A 27,001-nucleotide genomic window follows, 5' to 3' on the forward strand; every position below is an offset into this window, starting at 1 on the left:
TTCATTTATTCATTCATTCAACACATCCTGTGGCTCATGAGTACCTGCCATGAGCCAGGAACCCTTCTAGATGCTTGGGATACATCAGTGAACAAGTTAAACAAAAGTCCTGCATTACAGCGTTTATATTACAGTAGAGGAAGTGGGTACAGACTGTAAATACTAGACATACGCATTAAGTAAAGCTCATGGTGTATTAGAGGATGATAGGGTTTCAGGAAAAAGGAAAAGCAGAACACGATAAGAAGGATTGAGAGGCTATCTGGTGGTGGGCGGGAGGGGGGGTGTAATACTAAATGGGATTGTCAGAGAAGACTTCAGCGGTCCCCTCTTTGGTTTCTCTTGGATAGTTTACATCCCAACCCCCCTGCCCCTCTCACCTGGCATCTGTGACTCTAGCCAGGAAGCCCCGCGGAGACTGGCCATCCCCAGGTGTTTCAAGGTTACAGGTGCCCTCCTCAGAGTTCCCACAGATAAAGGAGGCTCAGCTGGTTTGAGATGCTCGGAACACTTATTTTTTTAAAAGTATCCCAGGAAGGGGGAGGGAGGGGAGCTAGCCTGAGGGCAGGATGCCCTGTCGGGCAGGTCTCCCAGATGCAGCAGGCTCTGGAGCAGTGCGCCAGCAGCTACCGGGAGGACCTGCAGGAGCTCAAGCAACTCTCCGACCACGAAAGGGAGAAGCTGCAGCACGAGCTCCAGGAGACCGTTCAGCAGAACCAGGCCATGAAAGCCCAGCTCGAGGCCTCCCACCAGCGAGCCTTGCGCATGCTTGAGAAGGCCAAAAATCAAGAACTCAAGGTAAGGGTGATAGTTATGAAATCCACTATTTACTGAGCGCTCGCTATGCAAGCACCTGCTATGCACTACATGGGGTGCCTTTCCTTTTGTACATTATCTCCAATCCTCACATGAATCCTACAAGGTCACTGTTCTCATGGTCCCTTTTTTCAGATGAGGAAAAAGGTTCGGAGAGATTTATTAACTTACTTAGGGTCACACGACTCGTAAGTGGCCAAGGAAGGATTCACACATGGGTTCTGTTGTGCTTCTTGTGCTGCTTCTCCTTATTCTCGTGTGATCTTGATAACATGAGAACTACTTTCTTTATGACTTGGGCAATGTCATGTGTGATGCATGCTGGGAGAGGCAGGCTTGGCCCAGAGGTAAAAACAGAGAGGACAGCTTGGAAAGTTGGGATGAGGTGGTCAGGCTCATGACAATGTGTTATCCAGCAGGAGCACTTTTCATCGATCTCCTACCTCCTGCTCTCTCAGGAGCTGAGTCTCTTACTATGTCACCTTGGTCTTTCTTGGTCATGGCAGTTTGCATGCACTGACGAATGACTTTTTTATATGATCAGATCTACTAAGTGTAGCTCCTTGAGGCAGGAGCCATCTGTATTTGTTCATCACTGATTCTTCACCTACTTCACAATAGTTGTTTAGTAAAGTGCCTCACTGAATTAAAGTCTCAAGTGTTTTTTTTTTTTTAAGTTTATTTATTTATTTTGAGAGACAGAGAGAAAGCATGGGTCGTGGAGGGGTGGACAGAAAGAATCCTAAGGAGGCTGTGCCCTGACAGTGCAGAGCCCAACACGGGCCTCAAACCCACCAACCATGAGTTCATGACCTGAGCCAAAGGAAACGCCTGGATAAACTAAGCCAGAGAGACTCTGAATTAGGAAATACCAGTCACAGAGGCTAGGGTGAGGCTTGGGTCTGAGAACAGGTGTAGGTGAGAATCTGTATACTGAGCCATTAGATAGACTGCTGCCACCTCTGTCCTGTCCCCAGAAGTGCATTCTGCTGCTCAGCTCCAGAAGGCAAGTAACTAGAACTTAGACCCCCTAAGTAGGAGACTGGAGAACCTTCTCTGGAGAAATTAAACCATCCTGGAGAAAAGACCTGTAGATTCTCACATTTGTGGGCTTCTAGTAAAATTGCTGGTTGGCCATCTGGTCAACCTCCAGAGGGTGCCCACCACCCAATGGGACCCTCTTCCAAGTAGCCTTCAGTGCTCCATCTTAAATATGAAAGGACAGCTAAACTTTTTATGGAAGCCACTAACATGGAAGTTGGAATCCAAGATTATGGAGGGAGAAAGAAAAGATGCAGAGGGGCACCTGGGTGGCTCAGTCAGTTAAGCCTCTGACTTCAGCTCAGGTCATGATCTCACAGTCTGTGAGTTCGAGCCCCGCGTCGGGCTCTGTGCTGACAGCTCAGAGCCTGGAACCCACTTCAGATTCTGTGTCTCCCCCACTCTGTGCCCCTCCCCTGCTCATGCTCTGTCCCTCTCTGTCCCAAAAATAAATAAAAACATTAAATAAAAAAAATTTTTTTAAAAAGAAAAGATGCAGAAGAAATGGTTAATGCAGTCAGAAGAAAAAGAGGAAAAAAAGCTTCTGAGGATTGATCTCCTCAGAATTAAAAGATGATTTTGCATCTGTGAAACAAGAACAACATGCTATTTGTAAAGGAGGGGCAATTAGAGTAAGGAAGAGCTCTTTATATTATATATATATAATGTCAGAATTTCTAAAAATCCAGAAACGATTTGAAATGTAAAAAATGAAGAAACTTTCTGGAAAGCAAAGATGGAAAGAACATGAAATGGATGATGGAGGAGAAGGAACAAGAAATGGAGAGACTAGATGTCAGCTGGGACCCTGATATCTAACAAATGGGAGTTCCAGAAAGAGATAATGGAGGGGAGAGTATTTTCAAAGAAACAATGAAATCCTTAGACCTATATGAGAAGGACCCCTACCGAGGTTCTTCTTGAAATTTCAGGACACCAGGGAAACAGAAGCAATTCCAAAGCTTCTAATGCGGAAAAGCGATACCAGGCACAAAGTACTTGAATCAGAACGTCATCAGATTATCTCCACAGCCAACACAAGAAGCTAGAAGCCAACGGGCGATTTTGAGAAATTTAATTAAAACTATTCATAAGTGTGAGAATTGATTACAAATATTTACTGGGATATGAAGTATTAGGAAACTTACCTCCTGTTATCAATTTATTGCCTCTCAGCTCCCAATTCATTCTTCAGTGCTTGTCCTGAAATAATGACCAGATTCTTGAAGCATTGCTCCTTTGCAGAGGGCTCAATGTTAAGCTTTGTCAGTAGAGGGCGCTGGAGGCACCTTGTAGGAGGAAAGAGGCTTCTCTTCCTGGTTCTTGCAGCTGTGTTTTTGCTTTGTTTCTGGCTTCATTTGCACAGTTGAACAGTGATGTGGCCGTGTGAGGACATCAGGTGTTACTCTGCCCCTGTAACCTCGCAGTGACTCCACAACCGTGGCCAGTGACTACCTTCCTGTGGCCTCCCCTTGTGGACACAACACACTCCAGCCCTCACGCGTACACACCCTGACTCTCCCTGGGATCCTGCCAATGTCCACTGTTGCCTACAGCCCAGAGATCGTTCTGTGCCAGCCTCCTGAGAAAAATACTGTCTGCTCTGGCCCTCATGCCTTCATGGTGCCCCCGTGTCCTCTGAGCATCACCAACTGTGGCTCATCTGTGCCATGGAGGGTTGTTCCTGCTTGACCAACTCTGGCCTGGGCAGCCCAGTGATCTTCTCCCCCAGTGAGCTGCCAGCGTGCCTTCTCCAACAAAGTCTGGACCCAAACTGGGGAAGGACTCCCGCCGTCCAAGTTATCCTTGTCTTGGGTGCTCTCTCTCAGGCTCAGGACACCTGGAGTTCTCTTTGCATCTCTAGAGTTACTCCCCTGTCATAGCGCAATAGTTCTTTATATTGAGCTTCTCCAACTTAAAATACCGTGCGGTTTCTGTCTCCTGTTGGACCCAGACTGGTATACCTTCCATGTACTTTTTCTTAGGAAGTTCCTTGAAGAGTGGCCCACAAAAAAAAGGGAGCAAACCAAGGACGAGGGAATAAGAGAGATCTAGGATAGAGGAATCCAGTGTAGGAGAAGGAAAAGGGAAGAGCTCAGCTATGCTGCTGGCTGAGCCACAACCCAGTGTGGACTGGAGCAAGAGGACTGAGTCGGTCCCGGGAGAAGGGCTCTGGGGGAAAATAGAACTGACGGATTCTCTGATCAACTTGGCCATGTGGAAAGTCGTATTGGCAGTGTTTACACACACACACACACGTGGGTTTTTGGAATTTTTTTTCATGTTTATTATTTATTTTGAGAGAATGTGAGGCAGGGAAGGGCAGAGAGAGAGAGAGAGAGAGAGAGAGAGAGTCCCAAGAAGGCTCCATGCTGTCAGCGCAGAGCCCGACACGGGGTTCCTCTCATGAACCGCAAGACCATGACCTGAGCTGAAATCAAGAGTCGGATGCTCAGCCGATTGAGACACCAAGAGCCCCCCAACACACACACACACACACACACACACACACACACACACAAATGTTTTACAAAGCTTTTAGATGTTATAGGAAGTTTTAGCCAAATATTCAAAGAAAGCTAAGCAACATTTTTTAAGCTTAGCAAAGAAAGCTAAGCAAGTTATTTTAATACAAGGAAAAAGAAAAAGTTGTGCAGGTAGGCTTTAATCATAATAGTTTATTTCACTTGGGAATGAACTGTATTTACTCATAATAATAAAGGTATTGAATTTATGTCACTATAATGAAAAAGTAATTTAATGAAATATGAGGAATGGAAGGGGGAGAGTGTATGAGACCTGAAATCCTCATCTACCCCAATGGGAAGATAATTCCTAATGTCTAAAACAACTAAGATGAAGCAGAATGGAGATTCTAGCCTGGTGATGGTGGTAAATCCCAGAAGAAGCAATGAGAAGAGTTGTCATTGGCGGCCTCCAGAGAACAGAGGGCGGAGAGGAAAAGGAGGGTTCCAAGGTGCTGGTTTTCCTTACTTTTAATACTATTTAGCCCTTTATACTATGTGTATTCATTGCCCTGATAAAAATACAAAATAAGCTTTAACAAAAAAAGAAAAATGAAACAATGCATGTGGACTACTTGGCACTTGGTAGGTGTTCAAAAAATGTGAGTTCTCTTTCTTCTTTTACAAGAGCTCAGGTTGATGAGATCCTAGATTGTTAGTGGTGGGTAATTCTGGCCTTTGTGTTTTCCTGAACTTTACCCATTCAGTGCGCAGACCTTGACCCTTGATTTCAGGCAGAGGAAGCTGGGAGGCATGACCCACCGGTGGGGAGGAGAAGTTCCAGGGGCTTTGGTTGATTGGAAGAAGGAACATGTGAGGTCTGGCCTCAGGAGAGGGGGATATCCTGCAGTTCTTAGCTCCAGTCCCTGGAGACCCTGCAGGCTCACGGGGTCCTTGTTGCTGGCTCAAATATGATGATTCCAAAATGACACCAAGGAAATCAAGTTCCAGTTCTAATTAGAAATAGCAGATAGAGGGGCGCCTGGGTGGCTCAGTTGATTGTCAGACTTCAGCTCATGATCTTGCAGTTTGTGAGTTCAAGCCCCGCCTCGGGCTGTCAGCACAGAGCTTGCTTTGGATCCTCTGCACCCCCCCACTCTCTCTGCCCCTCCCCCACTTGCATGTTCTCTCCCTCTTTCTCTGTCTCAAAAATAAATAAACATTAAAAAAAAAAGAATGAAATAGCAGATACATAGTCATTCCTGGGACAGGATAGTGATGAAGGGTGGGATGCATGCGTTCAAATCCTGGGTCTACCACTTATGAAGTGTGGGCTCAGGCAGTCACTCAGCTTCTTTGTGCCTCAGTTTGCTCATTTATCAAATAATAGCTAATAGGACCATTGAGAGCATCAAAAGAGATAATACATGTCAAGTACTTAGAACCATATGTGGCTAAGAGCTTGTCTTTGTCCATTCAGGCTGCTGTAACGGAATACCATGGACTGAGTGGCTTGTAAACAACAGAAATTTATTTCCCACAGTTCTGGAGGCTGGAAGTGCAAGACCAAGCACCTACTGGTTTAGTGTCTATTGAGAGCTCACTTTCTAGTTCACAGACACCTGTCTTGCTGTCACCTCACATGGGAGTAGGGGCAGGGAGCTTTTTAGGACGTCCTTTACAGGTGCAGTGATTTATGAGGGCTTCACCATCGTTGACCTAATCACCCCCAGAAGCTCCACCCCTAATACCATCATTTTGGGGATCAGGTTTCAACATATGAATTTGGGGGATGGGAGGTATAAACATCCTGTCTGTAGCAGAGCTCAAGTTTTTGAAGATCCCCTGTCACTGCTCACTCATGATTCTGCAGTTACTTATTGAGCAGTGACCGCAAACTACCACGGGGCTGAGCTCCAGAGATTCCAAGATGATAACACACTCCTGTCTTTATGGAGCTCACCTCTAGGGGGAAAGGCAACCACTCAAACAGGCTGCTGCAATTCAGTGAGTTGGGAGCTATGAGGCAGTTGCCCAAGGTATTTGGGGAGCACAGGGAAAGGAGACTTTACCCAGGATGGGGCACGGAAAGAATGATATTGTGACTTATAACAAGAAATATTATTTAGTCTTAGTCTCATTTCTGACACAGAGCTCCTAAAACTCTTGGAACTTCCTAAGTGATGAGAGCAGCTAAGGTGTCTTTTGTTATGTTAAGGAGGTAGCTTCTGGACCCCACCTGAGGGTTGGGGAGCTGGTGGCCAGGGGAACCAACCTTAGGATTGGAGGGTTGGAACTTTCAGTCCCACCCCTGACCTCTGGGGAGAGGCTGGAGATCCAATCAATCAAATGGCCAATGATTTAATTAATCATGTCTATGTGATGAACCCTCTTAGAAACCCAAAAGGAGGGGGCTCAGAGAGCTTGCAGGTGGGTGAACACATCCAAGTACCAAAAAGGTGACACACCCCAGTTCCCTGGGAACAAAAGCTCCTGTGCTTGGGACCGTCCCAGACCTCTTCCTGCATATCTCTTCATCTGGCTGTTGATTCATATCCTTTAATATCCTTTGCAATAAATCGATAATCTAGTAAGTAAATGGGTTTCCTGAGTTCTGTGAGCCACTTTAACAAGTTAATCGAATTCAGGGAGGGGGTCATGGGAACCTCTGACTTATAGCTAGTTGGTCAGAAGCACAGGTAACAACCTAGTCTTGCAATAGTTACCTGAAAGGAGGGCGGTCTTGTGGGACTGAGCTCTCACCCCGTGGGACCTGCTGCTGTCTCCGGGTAGATAGTGTCAGGACTGAGTTGAATTGTGGGACACTTGGGCTTCGATCATTGCTTGTTGGGGTAGGGAACCCACACCCCCCACCACCCACATACATTGTAATTGGTGTCAGAACCTTTGTAGAGAGACAGGGTGAAAATGGGCCTTTGGGGCGGCTCTAAACCGACCACAGCAAAAGCAGAGTAAACTTCCCATAGGTTTACTGGAGCAACTCACCAGGGATGAGGGTCCAGTTTTGATAAAAACCCTGGGTGCTAAACTTTGCTTAGTCCTCACTGCTAAGGGCTACTGCCCCCAGGCACCGAGGGCCTGGGTCACAGACTGAGAGACTTTGGCACTGTCTTGGGCAAGCCTTAGCTCATACCTCTCGGTTCCCATTTCCCTTGGGATAAAAATGCCGCCAGTTGGAGTTCTCTGAGCCTTGCAGCAAGTGCAGGAGGAGGAAATATCAGAGTCTGAAAAGCAGGAGACTCTTCTTTCTTATTAAATAAACTCAGCACCGTTTGAGTTTCCCATGGGAGGAGTAAAACCGGTCCATTTCTAGGAAGCCAAAGGCACAAGTAAGCATCTGGAGGCCCTGCTGCATTCAGCTAGCTGCCTGGGGGGGTGGGAGGTGGGAGGTGGGAGGGCTCAGTGCTCCCCAGCAGGAGCCTCCTGCCTTTGCTGAAACCCCATTTCTCATTGGGCCCAGGACCTCTGCCGCCCAAGGTTGCGATCCTGCCCCCAGCTTTACCTGTCTGCAGTCAGGTCAGTCCCTGCAGCTGGCTCTTAAAAAGGGGGAGGGAGGCGATATTTGCCACATCTTTCCTGTGTGACTTTCGAAAACCAGTCCATCTCCCCCAGCCTCAATTTCCTCATCTAAAAGGTGGGCTGTGTCTTAACTGGAATTCTCTGTTGTAAACAAACAAACAAAAAATAAAAAACAGAAACTTAATACATTTCCTATCGCTGCTGTAACACATTGGTGGCTGAACACATCAAAGATGTATTACCTGACAGTTCTGGAGGTCAAGGTGTTGGCAGGAATGTGCTCCTTCTGAAAGCTCTCAGGGAGGATCTGTTTTCCTGCCTCTTGAAGCTTCTAGAGGCTGTCTGCTTTCCTTGGCTCCCGGCCCCTTCCTGCATCATCAAAGCCAGCAGCCTAGCATGGAACATCTTCCCATACCCGCCTCCCTTCCCCTCTCCCCCATCACCCTCCCAACTCCTCTTCCCCTCCCCTCCCCCTCTGCTTCCTCTTAGCACCTCTCCTCTCACTGGCTCTCCCGCCTCCCTCTGGTAAGGACCTTTAGGACCACATTGGACCCTCCCAGATAATTCGGGATAATCTCCCATTTCAGGATCCTTAACTAAATCACACCTGCACACTCCTTTTACCATGTAAAGTAACATATTCACAGGGATTATTCCAGAGATTCCAGTAACATATTCCAGGGATTCCCACATGGACATTTCAGGGACCATTCATGGTTCCTACCCCAGAAACCACCTTGAGCTAGCTTTGCTGTGGAGAGATTTCTATTAAAGTTTACACAGCTGCTCATAGAACCCACTTTGGGTGTTTGATATATAAGAGAGTTTCAATAAATGAATGTTGAGTAAAGAATGACTGAATGAATGAAATAATTATAAATGAAGTAAGTAATAAAAGAATAAGTGAACCTAAAGGCAGAGACCCAGCCAGTTCCGAGGACCAGACTAGACCAGAGACTGAAGAAGCTATACGGGCCCCTCCTTCTGTCACTGCTGCTCTGCTCTGCACTCAGCCTTTGGCTGTCCTCGCACACAGCTCTCTGCACCTCTCTGGTCCTGGGGCAGGTGCGAGTGAGATGGTCACCTCACTCCTCCCGAGTGTGTTAAAACGAACCAACCAGTCAGTGTCTGTCTGTCTGTTTCTTGCTCGCTCTCTCCCTGGCCTCCTAACACCAAATTCCCAATGACTGGCTCCGGTTAGAACAGGTGTCCACTCTGGTCTAATCAGCTGTGGTTTGGGGTCAGGTTCACATGGCACAAAATGGCTGCTGGGGCCCAGCTGTCACTGTCATCCCAGATGGGTTGGGGAATGTCCTCTGTAGCCTGATAAGGCCTCCACCCAACAGTGGTGAGTGCTCTGTGGGCCCTGGTGCAGAGGCAGAACTTGGCAGAGGGGACAGGTCTCCCCTCCATTCCCACTTTCTCCCACTTTCCCCCCCGCAGGCCGCAGAGGAGCGCCTGAAGAAGGAAGCCAGCCACAGCCTGCAGATCCAGCACCAGGCGCACCGGCTGGAGCTCCGGGCCCTGGAGGAAAAGGCCCGGCAGGAGCTCCAGGGAGAGCGGGAGAGGACGCAGGCTCAGCAGGCTCTCGTGTTAGGTATACAGCCAGCCAGCCGCCCCTGGGAGGGCCCGGCTACCCCGCCGAGTCCACGCGTGGACACCTGGGGCAAGATGGGGCCCGGGGGTCTGTGGGCACACAGGTCAGGGTGGGACACCGGGGTTGGGAGGCGGGTGTCACTGCCAGTCTCAGTTTCCTTTTCTGGAAAGTGGAGTCACAGTTGTCCCTACCTCATAGGGGCGTTGTGTGGACTTGAAGAGAGATTAAATATAAAGTGCCCAGCATACGACAGGAGCCCAGTGAATGCGGACTGTAGTGTAGGTTTTCTGCTACCCCAAATTAGAGCGTTCCTGTGAAACGTGTCATGAGCCGAAATGGCAAAGAGCGAAGAAGCAATTACCATTAATTTAAATGGAAAAAATGTTGAGCGTTCCCAGGCCCCCCAGATCACCTCTCTGAGGCTTTCCTCATATCGTAGGACACATCTGGCTAACGGATGGACACACTAGATGGAGAAACAGCCCAGATGCTCACAGACACCGCTCGGAGCCCCGGTGCTTGGGCCGGAGATGCTGGGTGTGGTTCTCGCGGATGGCGCTGGGGGGCGCGCGCTGCCTCTGGACCTCTCGCTGCAAAATTAGCAGTGAACGCTGTTGTCGCTTTTCACTTTGTTATATAAAAATTAAAATCCTCTTCAGATTTCTCTGGGCTAGTGAAAATAGGTTCTAATGTAGGTGAACTTTAAGTTTTAAAAAAATTTTCAACGTTTATTTTTGAGAGACAGAGACAGGGCACGAACGGGGGAGGGGCAGAGAGAGAGAGGGAGGCGCAGAATCCTAAGCAGGCTCCAGGCTCTGAGCGGTCAGCACAGATCCTGATGCGGGGCATGAACTCACAAACTGTGAGATCATGACCTGAGCTGAAGTCGGATGCTTAACCGACTGAGCCAACCAGGCGTCCCTGTAAGTGAACTTTTGAAAAGTAGAGGCACCTGTATTATCATCATCATCATTATTATTAAATATAACCAGATCGCTGAGCCTTCATGAGAGTTGCATGGGATTGCCTCAACCTCTCATTTCCGTTCGGAAGATTCCTGAAAATCTGGGCAACTTACACCTCCAGACTCCTGTAGTTACTCTGCTTCCTTTGCCTGCCCGGCCCCCCATGATCCTCGGCATGAAACTCGCCTCCTCTTTCCACATCCAAAACCAGTCACACAAAGCATTCTGGAAGTTACCAGAAGCAGTAAAGATCTCCTGAGTCAAATCGTCTGGACTTGAAGCCCAGTTCCAACACTCACTAGTTGTGTGACTTTGGGCAAGTTACTTACCTACGCTGTGCCTCAGTTGCTCATCTGTAAAATGGAATAACAGCATCCACCTAGCGTGTTACACAGATGTGGCTGACCCTAGAAACTTCTGTTTTTGTAGATCAACTTTTCCCTCATTTTCTCATCTTCCTTCTCTCTTTTTTAAAAAATATTTTAATTTTATTTATTTATTTTGGGACAGACAGAGAGTGGGGGGGGGGGCAGAGAGAGAGGGAGAGAGAGAATCCCACGCAGGCTCCGCACTGTCAGCACAGAGCCTGATGCAGGGCTTGAACTCTTGAACCGTGAGATCAAGGCCTGAGCAGAAACCAAGAGTCAGATGCTTAACTGAGCCACCCAGGTGCCCGCCTTTCTCACTCTTAGGAGCAAGACAAATGCCTCCCCTTATTTCATGCCTAGCATTAAAGATCGTATTGGCCTTACTAAATATTTCTTTTCACACCCAGACGGGGGTCTCCTTAAGAGAATTTGGGAGAAGAGCATTTTCTTTACCTGTGTAAGTGAGTAAGATCTACCTGCTGCTTGGGTGAGCTTTCATTAGACAGCGTGTCCCGCTGACTGAACGTCAGCACATCCACTCTATTTCTGGAGGAAGTGATGCAGGAAGCAGGCAGGAGAGAGAGAGAGAGAGAGAGAGAGAGAGAGAGAGATTCCCCAGTTAGTGTCCAGGTGGGACGTGCTAAAGTTAGCAGCATCTAAAAGAGGCAGATTACACAAGATAAGGCCCAGGGTGTACCATATGTCTCAGGTACACGACAAAATTCAGATCCGGTTGGGCACCCCTGGTGATTCCAGCACCCGACAGCAGCTGTCCCTGCTGCCTGTCCCCTGGCCCCTCTGATCCCACAATAGCCTGGTCCTTTCCTGGACAAAAGAGTCAGGAGAGACCCTGGGTACATGCCGGGATTCTCAACACAATCCCAGGAAGAAGGGGGTCGGTGGACTCTATAACAATGAGAGCGAATCACTGGCTTTATGAGTGGTATTGGGTGGGTGAGAGCACCTGCCACAACAGGGAGGGTATTAGACATTCCTGGTCTCGATTAGCTACTGCACTGTCTGTATGAGACACACCTGACCTGCTGGTCAGTGTGTGAGGGGCAGGGAGTGTCCATCAGATTACCTGATACACTGGGGTGGAGACCCAGACATGCTGGACGGACAGGTGGATGGGTGTGGAGGGAGGGAGGGAGGGAGAAGGAGGCCAGGGGGGGAGACAGTGGGTAATAAATGAGCCCACTGTAGTTATGCTTTGCTAAAGAGTTTTATTGCACATATTTTTGTGATAAGGGATTTCAAAATACTGCATTGGGTGTGGATTTTTTAAAGAAAATAAGCTGTAGAAATCACTATATTAAAATCCTAGTGGGGAAGAAAGATGATCAAGTAAAATTTTCAACATATCATCAGAATAACTAAGCTTTGCTGTGTTTGATATACTCTAACTTTCAGAGAAGTAAGTTTTTGGGAAGTGTTTTGCAATGGATATGCTTTTACACTGTCATTAATTTCCACTCTAAACATCACTTGGTTATTTAACAAATGTGTGTGGAGTATTTGCCCTGTACTCTCTTACGGGTATCTTACGGCTTACGGAATCATTGGAACGACGTTTCCAAAGTTAATTTGCAGTAACTAAAATACAGAGTCTCGAAAGTCCGTAACAGGAAAGTATCGGACTTACTAGCCTTGAAAATCATCTTCTCTTTAAGAAATGACAGCCCTTCCTTCTGCAGAGTCCCTGAGGCAGGAGCTGTCGGAGCAGCGGGCCGCCTGCTCTGGGCACCAGAAGGACCTGGGGGTGCTGCAGGCCGAGCTGAGGGCTCTGGGCAGCTTGGGCAAGCCGCGGGCCACCGCCCAGTGTCCAGGGGACAGTGAGGACCACGCCGTCGCTGCAGAGGTCAGCACCCCCACTCTGCCCGCACCGCACCCCTCTGGGAGCAGTGTCCAGGCTGCAGAGAGAAACTCATAAAGGAGGGGCCCCGGGTGCTCCCCATTCCCGTCTGAAATGGGGAAGAGCCTCGCTCCACGGTGCTGGGAGACACTCGATGGGCCTGCGGGCTCCCGTTTTGAAAAGCAGAACACAAGTTTTTCGTGCTGCGTGTTGTTTTTAAGGCAGATACAATAGCATTTCAGAGTGTCACTGCCTGAGAGGCCCTGGAGACAGACAGTCAGGGTCACTCCCTCAAGTCTGCAGAGAATGCCTCAGAACACCTTTCCAGACAGACTCCCTGTCTGTCTGTTCCCATGAGTGGGAGCTGCCTTTTTGTCACTGAGGTTCAACACTGACTCTCTTTGAGCCTCGTAGTCAGACTTGGCCCATCAACCCCTTCCGGGTACATCCATATTCCCACATGGCTGGCAGTACAGTGACCTCCTAACAGCCCAGGCCTCTCTCCCCGCCTCAGCCCACCATGCACCATACGGTGTCAGCTATTCATCTGTATAAAGGCTTCAGTGACTCCCTATTGCTATCAGAATGAGCTCCAAATGCCTAAGCCTGGCAAGGAAAAGCCTTCACCCACTGGCTGCACTTTGTATCTTCAGTCGTATCCCCTTCTGCTCTCAACGTGAGGTCTGCATCCTGCCTCTGGGCCTTTGCATGTGCCCACTCCCTGCTTGGGACACCGTCCTCCCTCAGTGCCCAGCTTACCCTCTGTGCCAGTGGTCTCCTCTCCAATTTTAGTATACGTGCCGCCGAAGTCAGCTCTAGGGGGCTCCCCTCCACACCTGGGACCCCACCAGTCTCTGAGTACTTCTGGTTATAGTTCAGCTGGCACTGGTGTCTACCGCATGGCCCTGTTAGGCAGCCAGCATATCATGCGTGTTCCTCATGGATGTTCTCAACTGGATTAGGAGTCTTTCGAGAATCAGCCACGTCTGCCTCATTTCATCCCTGCCCCCACTCATCACTCTGCACGAAGTCTGCACATGGGAGAGTCTTCTCCAGGGTTTGTGGTGGCCAACAGTGGGTTCATGTCCCAGCCCTGCTGAAGATCCGGGGGACGTGGGCATCCTTTGCTCAGGATTGTGTCAGTACTGAGCACCTGAAGACAATCTGTGTTTAATGAGAAATTTAAATGATGACTCACAAGGAGCTCAGCCCAGTCAGTAAAGTCTAGCAGAGGGAAGACAGAGTGTGTCCCAGTAAGCGTTCTAGATTGGTGGGAGCCACCCCTACCTATGGGAGGGGGCAGGAGAAATGTGGGGTCGTGACGTCTGCAATGACAAACTCCCTCCCCAAGTGCTATGGATCCTTGGATGGGTGGGATGACACCGGGCCACCAGGTGCCAGCCTTCACCTTCACCTCATTGGAGGGAAGCCCTGACCCCTCTGGGAGGAATAGCAGGGCCTCAGGTGAAAACCCACACAGAGAAGAAAGGTGGGGGCGTGAGCCAGGAGGAAAGCAGCCCCGGGCAGCACGAGTGAAAGACGGAAGGGAGGGTACCCAGTACAAGGATGCGTCCTTAAGTCGGCCACCACTGCAGGTAAGTGGTGTCCCTCCTGCTGGGATCTTCCGAGGAGCCCTGTGAGATCATCCTCATACCTGTCCCAGCTTGGGACAGAGGGGGATGCATTTATCCAGCAGGTTCTTTCTCCCATTAGTCAAGCATGGCCCCCCAGGACCTTAACCAAGCTCTTCCTTAACCAAGCTCTTCCATGGCCCCCCAGGACCTTAACCAAGCTCCTGGGTACCCCAGGACCTTAACCAAGCTCTAACCATGGCCCCCCAGGACCTTAACCAACCAGGTGAGTGCCAGGTGCCCACGTGCCCATGGGTGTCACACACACACAAGCCCCAGGGCAGGAAGCAAGAGGTGTGGGGCATGGGCCACAGATGTTCCCTGTGCAAAGCTGTTCCGTGTGGAATGAACAAACGCAGAAACCTTCAGGCATGTTTGAGTGAACTTGAAAACTGTAACATTCACTAACCAGGGGTTAACTCTGACCCCATTTCATTTGGACATAGATTTTTGAATTTCTATCTGAACCACTGGCGTTCAAGTATCATTTCATTTAGCAAGCATTTATTTGGCCCCTTCTGATCCCAGCCCCCGAGCCAGGTGCCATCAGATTGGAAAACTCGAGGGGAGACGGTGCCTTCGGGAGGCCCTCCCAGGCTAGTGGAGGAGACCACCATTAAACAAATGAGCGCACTTCGGTGTAATCGCTCCACAGACGGGATCGGGATTCGGTGATAGCAGAGGAGAGCGGGCTTGTCGCTTCTTGCCCGAGGCAGTGCTGTTGAAGTGGGGAGGGCGCTCCGGGTGGAGTGTTTGGCTTGCCTTGAGTCACGTTCCTGGCTCACCAACGTTATTAGGCTTTGTGAGGGCGGATCTGGCCAACTCGGAAAGGGGGAAAACCTGAAGAGCCTGGATGTGAGCTCCTCAATCGGGAGCAGGAGGCTGGTGAGGGCTCCAGGCTGGGCGGAGCACGGGTCCCCGTCCTTCGGCGGCGCATCTGGGGCCCTTGGCGCCTCCTGAAAACGCCTCTCCCGGGTGCTTCTCCCCAGGACGCGGGCGGCCCGGGCCAGGCGGGCTCCCCGAAGGGCGCCGCGGAGCCGGGTCCGAGCGAGGGCTGCGACCCCTGGGAGGAGAACTCGCAGCTCAAGGACGCAGTGCAGCGGCTGCGGGCCGAGGTGGAACAGCATCAGCAGGAGGCGCTACAGCTCCGCGAGCAGCGCAGGTCGGTCTCCGGGCGGGGCCGGAGCTCCCTTCTCCCTCGCTCCCTCCAGCGCCCCGGGGTGAGCCTCTGAACCTAAGGCTCACCCCCTGGGCTTCTCCGCAAGGGAAAGACTCCCTAACACGCTAGCACTGCCCTGATGTTACTCCCGACGCATGAAAAGGACCAGTGCTCTAGGAATTCGTCTCAAAACTGCAGGGTTTGCCCTGGGATAGAGGAGGGAACTCTGTTTCCTACAAATCAAGGAATTTCTGGGATCAGACCTTACCGTACTAGAAGTCCCTTCAAAACCAGCCTTAGGGAGGTAGTGCGGTGAAATAGCTCAAGCGGTGCCGTCTGAGCTCAGGTGAGTCCGCTAGCTTCTCCACGCCCCCGCCCTCATCCGCGAAGGAGGTAAGACCGCCACCTCTCAGGGCTGTCCTGGAATGCAGTGACAGGTGAGCAGGATTTAGCACCCGCCCCGGAATGCATGGAGGAAGCGCTGGGTGAACCGCTGTTACTTTGTTCTGGACATGTGTTAGCATGATTCATCCTTGCACTAACCCTGTAAGATAGCCACTATCATCACACCCATTTAACAGGTGAAGAAACTGAGCAGGGTGTGGCTTGCCTTAGGTCACACAGCTGGGAAGTGATGGAGGAAGACTTACCCCCTATCCCCTCCCTGCCTTTCAACACTGGACTGGTGACTCCCCAGGCCTCAGAGTCCCAAGGATCAGTAATTACGATACACAATCTCAGCCCCCAGGCCTCCATTTGCCCCCCCCCCCCCCCCCCCCCCCCCGTGAAGGGAGGATTTTCCAGAACCCTCCAGAGCTGTCCTCCACTGCTTGCCCCTGAAGGCTTCACAGTCGGGTTTCTCCTTCATGGGATGCTGGGGCAGGAGGTGCTGAGAAGGGGTCCCACAAGCAGGGTGTATCCTGGACCCCACAACTCAAGAGATCCCAGGTCTCCTTCCCAGCATCCTGACCTCATTCATAATCACCCCCACCCATTGCTTCCCACCCCAGCCACCCAGCAGAGCGGGGAGAAACCCCAGTGCCCAAGAGGCTCAGTCCCTAGAGCCTGGGCCAGCCCGGCTGTGCTTCCCTCCACCCACAGGCTGCTGGAGGAGGATCAGCAAGCCCAACGGGCCCGGGAGGCGGAGAAGCTACGCCAGGAACACCGGAAGGAGATGCAGGCCATGGTGGCGGATTTCAGCAGTGCACAAGCCAGGCTCCAGGCCCGGCTGGCTGCCCTGGAAACTGAGTAAGTGAGGCCTTGGGCCCCAGGTTAGGAGGGACTAGTAGAGGTACATTTTATTAGGGCGACCAACTCATCCCACTGTGCCTGGGACGCTCCCAGTTTTAAAACTACAAGTTCTGAATTCCAAGAAGCACCTCAGTCCTGGGCAATTGGGGATAGTTCGTTACCCCCCATCATTTTATGAGACTGCATTCTCTCCGTGCAGGGCACTGGGAATCTGTGAGGAATGAACACCGCCTTATGGGCTTGGTTTGACCCCTCACCCTGGGAAGAAATCAGCGGGATCAAGTCTACTTTTTAATGAACATTTGCCCCATTCTAACATGCATCACCTCACTGAATCTTCACAGTCTCCTTCATGGACAGATAAAGAAACCAAGGGGGTCTTGTGCCTGTATGCATACATCTTTATTATTCAACAGATGTTTATTAAGAGCCTACTGTGTGCCTGGAGTTACAGCCAGAACTAAACAAAGACCATGCTCTCGTAGAGCTCAAAAACTCAATGGGAATTCAGACAAGAAATAAACATGAATATTTTTCATATCAGGTATTGAAAGTGCTAAAAGAAAAACAGGATCAGTGTCTAGGGAGTGGCAAGGGTGGGCAAGGAAGGCCTGTCTAAGGAGGTGACATTTAAGCACAAGGAGGCGAGGGAATGAGAGAGCCGTTTGGAGGAGGAACATTCCAAGTGGATGCAACAGCAAATACAATGGCCCTGGGGCCTGCTTCACATGACTGAACAGCCAGGAATAAGTGAGAGGGTGAGTGGCAGGAATTGAGATTGGTGGGCTAGCTGGGAGGGATGAAGGAGACCCGCACTAAACAGGAAGGAGTTTGGATGTGTTCAGGGTGCACTGGAAGCCATTGCAAGGCTTTGAGCAGGAATGACATGGTCAGATTTACCTTTCAATAAGGTCACTCTGGCTGCTGAGAGAAGAGACTAGGGGGTCAGGGTTAGCAGCACGGAGGTGGAAGATGACAGGTAAAACCACCTGCCCAAGGTCAAGCCGCACTAAGTGAATCTGTTACCTGTCTGTGCTCTTAAAAACATGTTCTCCACTGTCTCCAGTGCAAAGCAAACCATCCAGAATCCAGAGTGAAAGGTTTTATCAGCTACCATCTAATGGGCACTTACCACAGGCCAGGCGCCCATTATCTCGCTGAATGCTCACAACCACCCAGTTTCGTGCCCCTTTTAAAGAATAGGTAACTGATGATCACAGGGAAAGGCTACGCAAGGTCACATAGCCTTTTTCTAAAGGCAGAGTAGGGATTAGATCCCAAGTTATCTCACCCCGAAGTCCCGGCCCTCTTATCACTACAGTCAGTAGGTCACCTGCAGCCCTCACCCCCTCCCCCACCGTGCGCAGATTTACTTCTCTCTGGCTTCGTGCTGAAAGGGCTGGGGGAACTAGCTGCCCGCAGCTCTGAGGGAGAACCAGCTCATCCCGTTCTCCGTTTCGGCCAGCAGATGGCGCCAGAGCCACGTCGGCATCAGCCCAGACTTCGGGCGGCCGCAGTGGGGGACATTTTTCTGCCGAGGCCTCTCTGCCCAGGCATCCCTGGTTCTTGAAGCTTCACTGAGGGCAGTGTGTGCATCAGCCACAGGCCTTTGGTTCCTTGGCCCCGCAGCCTTGGGGTAACTGGCAGACGTCAGACTTGGAGTTGGGGTCCTGAGCTCTGCAGCCAACTCACTGGCTGGTCGCAGGCAGGGTCCCTCGGCCTCCATTTCCCCTTTTGTGGACGGAGATATTAGCTGGCCAGGCTAAGCTCACAGCAGCGTCCCCACCCCATGCACCTGCTTGTTGTTGGGCAACGGCAGCAAGGAGACTAACTGCATGCCTGTTCCAAACAGACTGAAGGATTCCGGAGAGAAACCAGGGAAGGGGGCGTCCAGGCCAGAGGACGTTCAGCTCATAGGCCGCCTGCAGACCCGCCTGAAGGAGAGAGAGGAGATCATCAAGCAACTCATGGTGAGGCCGTCAGGGCCACCAGGGGGTCTGCAGGGTTCCTTCCGGAGGGCCATCCACTTTGTTCTTGCCATTGCTCTGCCTACCTAGCAATTTTAATCCTGATAACCCTAAAACCACCTTCAGAAGATCCTTGATTACTTTTGTATATTATCTGAAACAATATATACTCACTAAAAAAATTAATACAGAAAAATAGAGCCCCCCGCCCCCCAAGCACTCAAGTCCTACAGCATCTGCCCATGGTTGATTGGTTCAGTTTTTTCATCTATGGAATTTGGGAAAATCCAGAATGGCTTGCCTTCTGTTGGAATTTTAGTAGACTCAATCAAGCCAGTTATTGTTTGTTGATCTTCCTTTTGTAAAAATGACTACCTGTTTTCCAGTTCGCAAAGCCGCCCCGGGGCCCCTTAGGAAGAAGTTTTCTCCCTCGGGGTCTGTAGCCCACAGCCACCAAGGCCTGAGGCCATTTCTCTGGAATGCCCCTCCCTCCACCTGCCCCTGAGCTTTCACGCAGTCCACCTCCCTCACATCCCCGTCTCCTGATACTCCATCCATTGCTTTGGGCTCTAACCCGGCGGCCCCGTGCTCCCTGGTCTGGTGGCAGGTTGCTTGTAGCACCCCAGCTGAACCGGCGGGCGCTGCTCCTCCTGGCTTACGTCCAGCTCTGCAGACGGTGGCTCTCGACTGGCGCCTGTCAGTGCAGCCCACGGTGGGAGGGCTAGTCGGCCACCTGAGAAGTCCAGCCACCTTCCCCACCCGTCTCTGCCTCCACCGCTTTAGTCCAAGCCCCTCTCACGCGCGCAGTGAACCACTGGACTCCCCACTCACTCCAGCCTTGCCCGCACGCTGACCTCACATCAACCAGGGCAGTCTTGGGGAAGCGTGTCAGATGAGAGCTCGGCTCCATTCTGCACCGCTCACGCCTCCCGTCCTTCCCCGAGTGAAATCCAGGATCTTCGGCAGCCTGCCAGCCTCACGTCCTCCCACAAACACACACCCGTCTCCTCTCTCACTCCCATCCCTGCCCCTGCCACGCAGTTCCTTGTCAGGACGCTGATGAGACAGTCAGGAAAACTTCACCACTAACTGAAAATTAAATGATACTAAGGAATAGCTTGTTTGCTAGGTGTGACAAGAGAATTGTGGTATTTTTTTTTAAAGAGTCTTTATCTCTTAGAGATAGATGTGGATGTTTTTAAAGATGAAATTATACAATGATTAGAATCTGCTTTAAAAATAATACAGCAGGAGAGAGAAAAGTGGACAGTGACACGCATAAACAAGGTTGGTGACATAGTGATTGTACCAGCTTTGAGTCTTCAGATGCCCAGAGTACCTGTTTCTCTAACTGCCCGAGACGTTTCAAATAAGCTCGCCGTTCCCTATACAGAAGCTGGGGACTCAGGCCACAGGACTAAAGGTGCTTCCTCAAAGCTTCAGTGGACGGCAGCTGGATCCCCACACATCCTCCCCCTTCCCCTGGGCTTTCCCTCACGGTGTTCTGCCCTCACTCGACCATCTTCCATCAGGTCAAACCCAGTGGTGTGGTCAGGCTCATTTGGACTCAGTTGTGTTTTTCCAGGAGGAGAGAAGATTTCACTGTGCAGCCTTCCCCAGCGCCATGTCCCATCGGAACCGGTCTTTCTCTTTCAACCCTCACCCAGGATATTTGACCCCCTCCATGAAGGTAAAGTGGTTCTGCCGATTTCAGGCATTACAGTGCTGCTGGTTTCATTTTCCTGAAGGTAACTACAGCTTACTTATCGGCGTGCTGGCATACAATCAGAGGAATGTTCACTGAAAATAAGACTCATGGGGAACGGTCCAAATTATTAACAAACAGTATTTATATCTGGCGAGGCAGATTACGTGTACTTTTAATTTCTTACGGGTTTTTGTATTCTCCGAGTTTCCTATAAACATGTCACTGTTAATAATGGTTATATCTGGATGATGAGAGAAACAAACAAGAATCTCCCACTTTTTAAAAAATGTTTGAGAGAGAGTGGGAGCGAGTGCAGGAGTAGGGGAGAGGCAGAGAGAGAGAGAGAATCCCAAGTAGGCTCTGTGCTGCTGTGCGGTTAGCAAGAGCCTGACACGGGGCTCGACCTCACGAACCAGGAGTTCATGACCTGTCAAGAGTTGGATGCTCAACCAACTGAGCCACCCAGGAGCCCCAGGAATCTCCCACTTCCTTTTTTTCCTTATATATTTTTGGAATTTGTTATAATGAGAATATTCACATCCAAATCTCTCATCTGCTGTAACAAAATCCTAAAAGTGCTTAAAATGTTTAGTAGTTCAAAGGACAGTAACCCTACCCTAAGCTGAACAGATGTGAGCTCATTTATGATTTTTATGTATGCCTCTCAGTGAAAGTGTTGTTTCACTGCAGAAATATTAATGCATTTGAAGACAATGGACCCAGCTCCTGTTGGGGGTCTTATATGGCCTTCTAATGTCTAAAAAAAAAAATTGAATTACCAAACACACGTCCCCAGAGGTTTTGGGCAAGAGATTGTGAACCTGTGTTTCATAAAACAAAGACTGGAGGAAGAAATGCTTTAAAAATAACATGTAGGTATATAAATAAAATTACTGCCTCTTCTACCATATAGTTTTGGTTGGGTGGGCCTTTTTTATTTACAATAATGACTCTTTAGGGTGGAACTAACTGGCCTTTCTTTTACTACAAACAGAAAAAGAAGCTGGAGGAAGTGCCCAGCCGAGTGGTCAGCGTGCCAAACCTGGCCTCCTACGCAAAGAACTTTCTGAGTGGTGATCTGAGCTCCAGGATCAACGCCCCTCCAATAACGAAGTCACCCAGCTTGGACCCAAGCCCTGGCTGTGGCCAGCCTTACAAACCCACCCAGGCTCTAGATGTGAAAACTGCCACAAGGTGGGGGGGGGGGAGTTGTGATTCCAGTTTTCCATAGATAGGGGGGGAATTCAGATTCCTTTCTGGCACCTCTTCAATACCCAGACTTTGGGCAGGTAAAAAGGACAGGGAGACAAGCCCCTCCCTGCCTTGGACAAATTACAATCCAGCCAAATGGGAAGGTGGTGTAAGAGGAAGGAAGTAGGTCATTCTTTAGACAAGTACTATTCTTGGTACCAAGTTCCAGAAAGTCTTTTTTTTCCTCTCATGGATGATTAGATCACTTAGCTAGCCGTGTCACTGTGGTAACACAGAAGATGGACTCTAATCACCTGGCCCTGAGGTCTGGATTCAAATTCTGGTCTCTTGTTCTTACCTAGGTGACTTTGGGCAGGTTACTTGACCTCTCTAGGTCTCCATTTCCTCACCTCTAAAACAAAGATAATACAGCACCTGCCTCACCAGACTGTGAGACTGACGGAATTAATCCACAGGACGCAGTTAGCACAGAACCTGGTACAGAAGCATTCAGTCGATTTCCACTATTACTGCCACTGCTATTATTATTAAGGTTATTTCTCAAGATTTATTGTATCATCTTGAGAGTTTAAGGCCTCTTAATCTGGGTTGGTAGCTCATGCATGATCAATCATCTCAGATACTACCTTATTTTTCCAGAAACCCTTGCAACATGTTTCTCTTTCACAATCATTTCCCCATTTATTAATTCTCCCTCCTATCCAGTCTTCTTTTCAGAGGCAGAACTTGACATTCTGTGCTTTGAATTTTGCATTTCAGAAATGGCTCCTTCTAAAATGTTCTTTTTCCAGGGATGCCTGGGCGGCTCAGGTGGTTAAGCATCTGACTCTTGATTTTGACTCAGGTCATGATCTCACAGTCGTGGGATTGGGCTCCAAGCTGTCATCTTGGGATTCTCTCTCTCTCTCTCTCTTTCTCTGTCTGCCCCCCGCCCCCCACCCCCACTCGCACTTGTCCTTTCTCAAAATATAATAAAAATAAAGTGTTCTTTTTTCAAAGGCCCTGCATACCTGCGGCTATTGGGACAAATGGGAGGCACAGACCTTTATAAATGTTGAGTGGCAAGGACCTCCTGTCAGTCAATGAAGGAGGCCAGCCCTTTTGTTTCAAAGCTGCAGAAACTGAGGCCTGGAGCCCTAAGCACACCCTGTATTAACGGCTAGAGCCAGCTCCTGACTCTGGCTGTGGGTTCATCTCAGTATCATACACCTGTGAATAAGCTAGGTCCCCAGTTTTATATGAAGCTTCACAAATGCAGACAGAGACCAGTCAGCAGGTATACATCATACTTTCTTGCTTACTGTTTCCTCTTTTCAATTTATTAGGCTAATGTCACAGTCTTATTGAGGTGCGAACACATTAGATAACTTCTGAAGAAGCCAGACATTATAAGGCTGTGTTGATTAACTGTTTCATTCCTTACCTTTTTTATGAGGTTTAGTGTTCAATTTGTGCCTGAAATATAAGTTTATACAATATGCTCATTAGTCTTAAGTAAAACAGTGGAGAACCTCATTTTCGAAACAGGAATTAGACGTTCCCTTCCCACCCCATCTTTCACACCTTGTTTCTAGCCATGAGTGTTAGCCAGTTATACTCACGGTCTTTCAAAGAGTAAAGCAACAGCTTTACTCCCTGAAAGATAGTGGGGTATTAAGTTGTTTACTGAATAATTTTCAAAGCCATCTAAAACAATCTTTTTGTTTGTTGGTTTGTTTTTAGGACACAAGATGGTGAAACAGCCCAACCCAAAGAAGTCCAGCAGAAACAGGGCTCTGCCCACCAGGAATGGTTTACCAAGTATTTCTCTTTCTAAACTGAGTCTCAGGATTCCATCACAAAGAGGACACCTGAAACACATGTAAAGCATCTGACTGAAGGAATGAACTAAAAAACCAAATTAACTTGCTTGTGATACGATTTATATATAATAGCCAAAACAAATTTTGGCATTAACATTTCATACTGTTTCATTGTGAAACCAGTGCTTAAACAAAATTCTTGACATTAAGGTAAAAAACAAAACAACATAAACCAGTGTTATCAAAATGCACCCACAGAAAATATTAATGTTACTGATGACCCTCACATTGTATTTCTAGTGTCCATAAGATTTCACTCCACTTTGTGGAATGTCAGGCTTTGTGATTTCCATGATCTACTTTAAAAGTGGTTTCACTTGTCCTTAGAATGCTAGTCACCTCCACTTGAAAAGTATTTCTGTGTAAATGACAGAATTCCAAAATGCACATTCAACCTCACTAGGAAGAAGAATAAAAGTTCGAAATACTCATGAAAACCAATTACAAACACAAAACAAGGCAAAACTAGGAGTGGATGACAGCAGCCCTTGGCACACTTCGACTGAGTGCTCTGACTTCCTAAGTCCAGGACCTGAAGTAGATGAGAGAGGGGATAACACCTACCTCAAAAGGGGCTTTTGGAGAAGTAAGCAAAATAGGATAGGTATGACACCAATCACGAACTGGAATGAATCACTGCCAGAATTTTTCTGTGAATAACCGAGCCTCACTCTGTCATATGACTGTAGTTTCAACTTGGTCACTTGTGAAAGTTTCTAGAGTATTCTTTGAAGTCAAAGATCTACTGAGCCCATAGTCTTTGGGCCTGGGCCCTTTGCCTCATGGTGCATTGCTTCCCCATCACATGGATGCTCAGTACTGGAAGGGAATCGGGACTGGCCATTCATGGTGCTGACCCATGTCAGTCCACACTGAATACTCTGGCCTTCTGATGGAGCAGTGTGATTTGACAAGACTCAATACAATTTGGGCAAAATATGTTCTCAATCCTTTGGTGCTGGCCCCACACGTGGCCATAAACGTTTATTCTATGCACTGTCAAATCTTTGCTCTTTGAATAAAACTTTAAACTGGGCAATTAAAAATGGCTGTGACTTGTATTGTTTTCCCAAAGAAAGGTGAAAGTAGATGAAGACAGTTTGGAAATAAGAAATTCACATTAATCTCAATCAGGTCAACTTTAAATGAAAAGTAGCTGCTTACATAATTTTGGGAGAAATGCAATTACAACTCAAATTACAACTGACAATTTAAAGGTAAAATCACTATCTTTTTTAATGTTTTTAAGGTTTATTTGTTTTGAGAGAGTGAGCGCACGTGAGAGGGTAAGAGGCAGACAGAGAGGGGAGAGAATCCCAAGCAGGCTCTGACACACTGTCTCCAGGGCTCGATCCCACCAACTGTGAGTCATGACCTGAACCAAAATCAAGAGTCGGACACAAAACCAACTGAGCCACCCAGAGGCCCCTAAAGGTAAAATTCCTATCTAATCAAAACACGTGGCCCCGATAATTTCTTAAATGAAAATACTTGTTACCATACATGTAACATGCCATGTTATTTCTCAGTATCAATTTTTTTTAGTGATCTTGTTTCCTGCTTAGGGTGAGCACTGTAGGATTATGCTTGCGTTTTGTGTTTTAAAAACTAAACTACGTACAGATAGTTGTACTGTTTATTGAAACATTCTTCCAACACTGCAACTACTGATGACTAGCAACGTAGGCTGCACTTTAACTCAGCATGACACCTGCTGCAGGGACAGAATTTTACTGAGACTCTACATCTGTTTGATTTCTTTCTTGTTGCAGGTAAGTGAAAGATTCTGTTAAATTTCTAGATTCCACACTGCAATAATTGTATCTGTTAACTAAATCTGAGCATGCTTCTATCATTTATCTCCTTAGGACACATTCCTTGGGTATCTAAGTAAAGCATCAAAGGATACATGCTTAAGCTTTTTGATATAGCAGAATTATCATCCAGAAAGTTTCTTTCAAGGTTCCACCTTCACCACAGTGAATAAAATCCTCTCTGTACCCTAGATAATACTGACAAAGAAACTCAATTTGATAGATAAAACATTCTTCTGGTTTTTGTGTATATAATCAGATTCCATCAATCTCTCAAGAGTGAGTGGTCCAGACATGACAGTGATGGCTTGGGGAAAACAGTGCAGATGAAGAGAAATGAACTGATTCAGGATTGAGTCAGGAGGGAGAAACAGCAAGATTTGGTGATAAATCTTGTTAGGCTCTTTTAGGACAGAAGGAGGGGCTAACATACGGCTGGAGCAAAACTGGAAAGGAAGATTGCTGTAAAGTGTTTCTTAATTAGGGTAGAAAAGACTGAACTCGCTCAAGAAATGGCTGCATATTGTGTACCTGAACCCTTTAGCTGCTCTAGCATTGATGTAACATCCAACACAGTAGTTGTGAGTGAGGCTACTTGGTCTATATTCTCTCCAGGATCCATCTGGATTCTGCAAGGGCGACGTTAGGAAATTAAATGGAGCTGTGGTAAGGAGCTGTCCCTGCATTCTTCAGATTTCTTACGGTAGCGCTAATCTCCACCATCACCCCTGGGGATGCAATACTATTTTTGATCTACTCCCTCCTGCTAGTTCCTCAGCTGTCTCCCCTCACCCTACAGGTGATAATCAAAGATGCCCCAGACACTCAGAGTGGCCGTTGACTATTAAGTCCTGTTAGTCATTATCCCTCCATGGGGAGTCAAGACAGTGAGGTGCTAACCAGCCAACTCCACTGTTCTTGTACACAGTATGCCCCCTTACCTTCCAATGTTTGGTCCTTGTACTGACAATGTTCCCTTCCACTGGGACATCTCCCTGTGGCACCACTGGTGGAATCTTCAGCAATTGGGCCACTGGCAACTACACTGCCATGGGTCTTCCTTGCCAATTGGGACAGTGCATGAGCCAGTCCCCAGGCCCCATCCTACTGCCTGCTCTCAGACCACGTCCACTAACAGCCATGTCAGTCAGGTCCTCCAGGAGCTATCTCCCAAGACACAATTAGAATTAGAAGACATTTATTGGGGATTTCAATGGCCCTCAGCCAAGGACCACCAGAAACACATCTGCAGGGAACAAGTTGGGTTTATTACTTGTTGCAATAGGGAGAATGCTCATTGCGGAGATGGTAGGGCTTCTCAGAAAGAGGGTGTTAGAACCTATTTCAGAATTCTGGCTTTGGTGAGTGATTTCAGACAGCCTAAGGATGCAAGGGTGCACTCTAGTTTGGATGCTGTAAACAAGTCGGGGCAATTCTATGACTGGGTGCCTAAAAGAAAATTTTATTTGTTCGGAGCACAGACTAGAGTGAAGATAAAGCTGAAAATAGTTTAAAAAAAAAAAAAAAAAAAAAGCAGTTACTCACTTCAGTCAGAAGAATGTTTGGTGGGTTAACACTGTGACCTTATTTTTTCTCTGAGCCTAGACAAAATAATGAGGTGCTTTTGTTTTGTCCTACTTTATCATGGTCTTGGAGCAACTCTGAGTTGGTATTCTGAGATTGTTCATGTCCAACAGGAGAATACCATGGCCTAGTTGGATAAGTGTCCATAACACAGATCAGTATCTGG

At 48.4% G+C, this 27,001-nt stretch overlaps 1 protein-coding gene across 1 annotated transcript in view; it reads left to right on the plus strand.

Moving 5' to 3' along the window:
• Positions 1-24,468, plus strand: part of FAM184B (family with sequence similarity 184 member B) — a 158,314-nt gene extending 133,846 nt beyond the window's left edge. The window contains exons 10-18 of the mRNA XM_042936822.1: positions 586-798; positions 9,306-9,459; positions 12,490-12,653; positions 15,268-15,440; positions 16,539-16,685; positions 18,541-18,658; positions 20,241-20,345; positions 21,358-21,557; positions 23,298-24,468. Of these exons, the coding sequence (XP_042792756.1) occupies positions 586-798; positions 9,306-9,459; positions 12,490-12,653; positions 15,268-15,440; positions 16,539-16,685; positions 18,541-18,658; positions 20,241-20,345; positions 21,358-21,557; positions 23,298-23,391 (1,368 nt within the window). The 3' untranslated portion in view covers positions 23,392-24,468. The remainder of the gene's footprint in view (positions 1-585; positions 799-9,305; positions 9,460-12,489; positions 12,654-15,267; positions 15,441-16,538; positions 16,686-18,540; positions 18,659-20,240; positions 20,346-21,357; positions 21,558-23,297) is intronic.
• Positions 24,469-27,001: the final 2,533 nt, after the last annotated feature.

This window comes from Panthera leo, chromosome B1 (genome assembly GCF_018350215.1).
Source record: "Panthera leo isolate Ple1 chromosome B1, P.leo_Ple1_pat1.1, whole genome shotgun sequence".
Lineage (NCBI taxonomy): Eukaryota > Metazoa > Chordata > Mammalia > Carnivora > Felidae > Panthera > Panthera leo.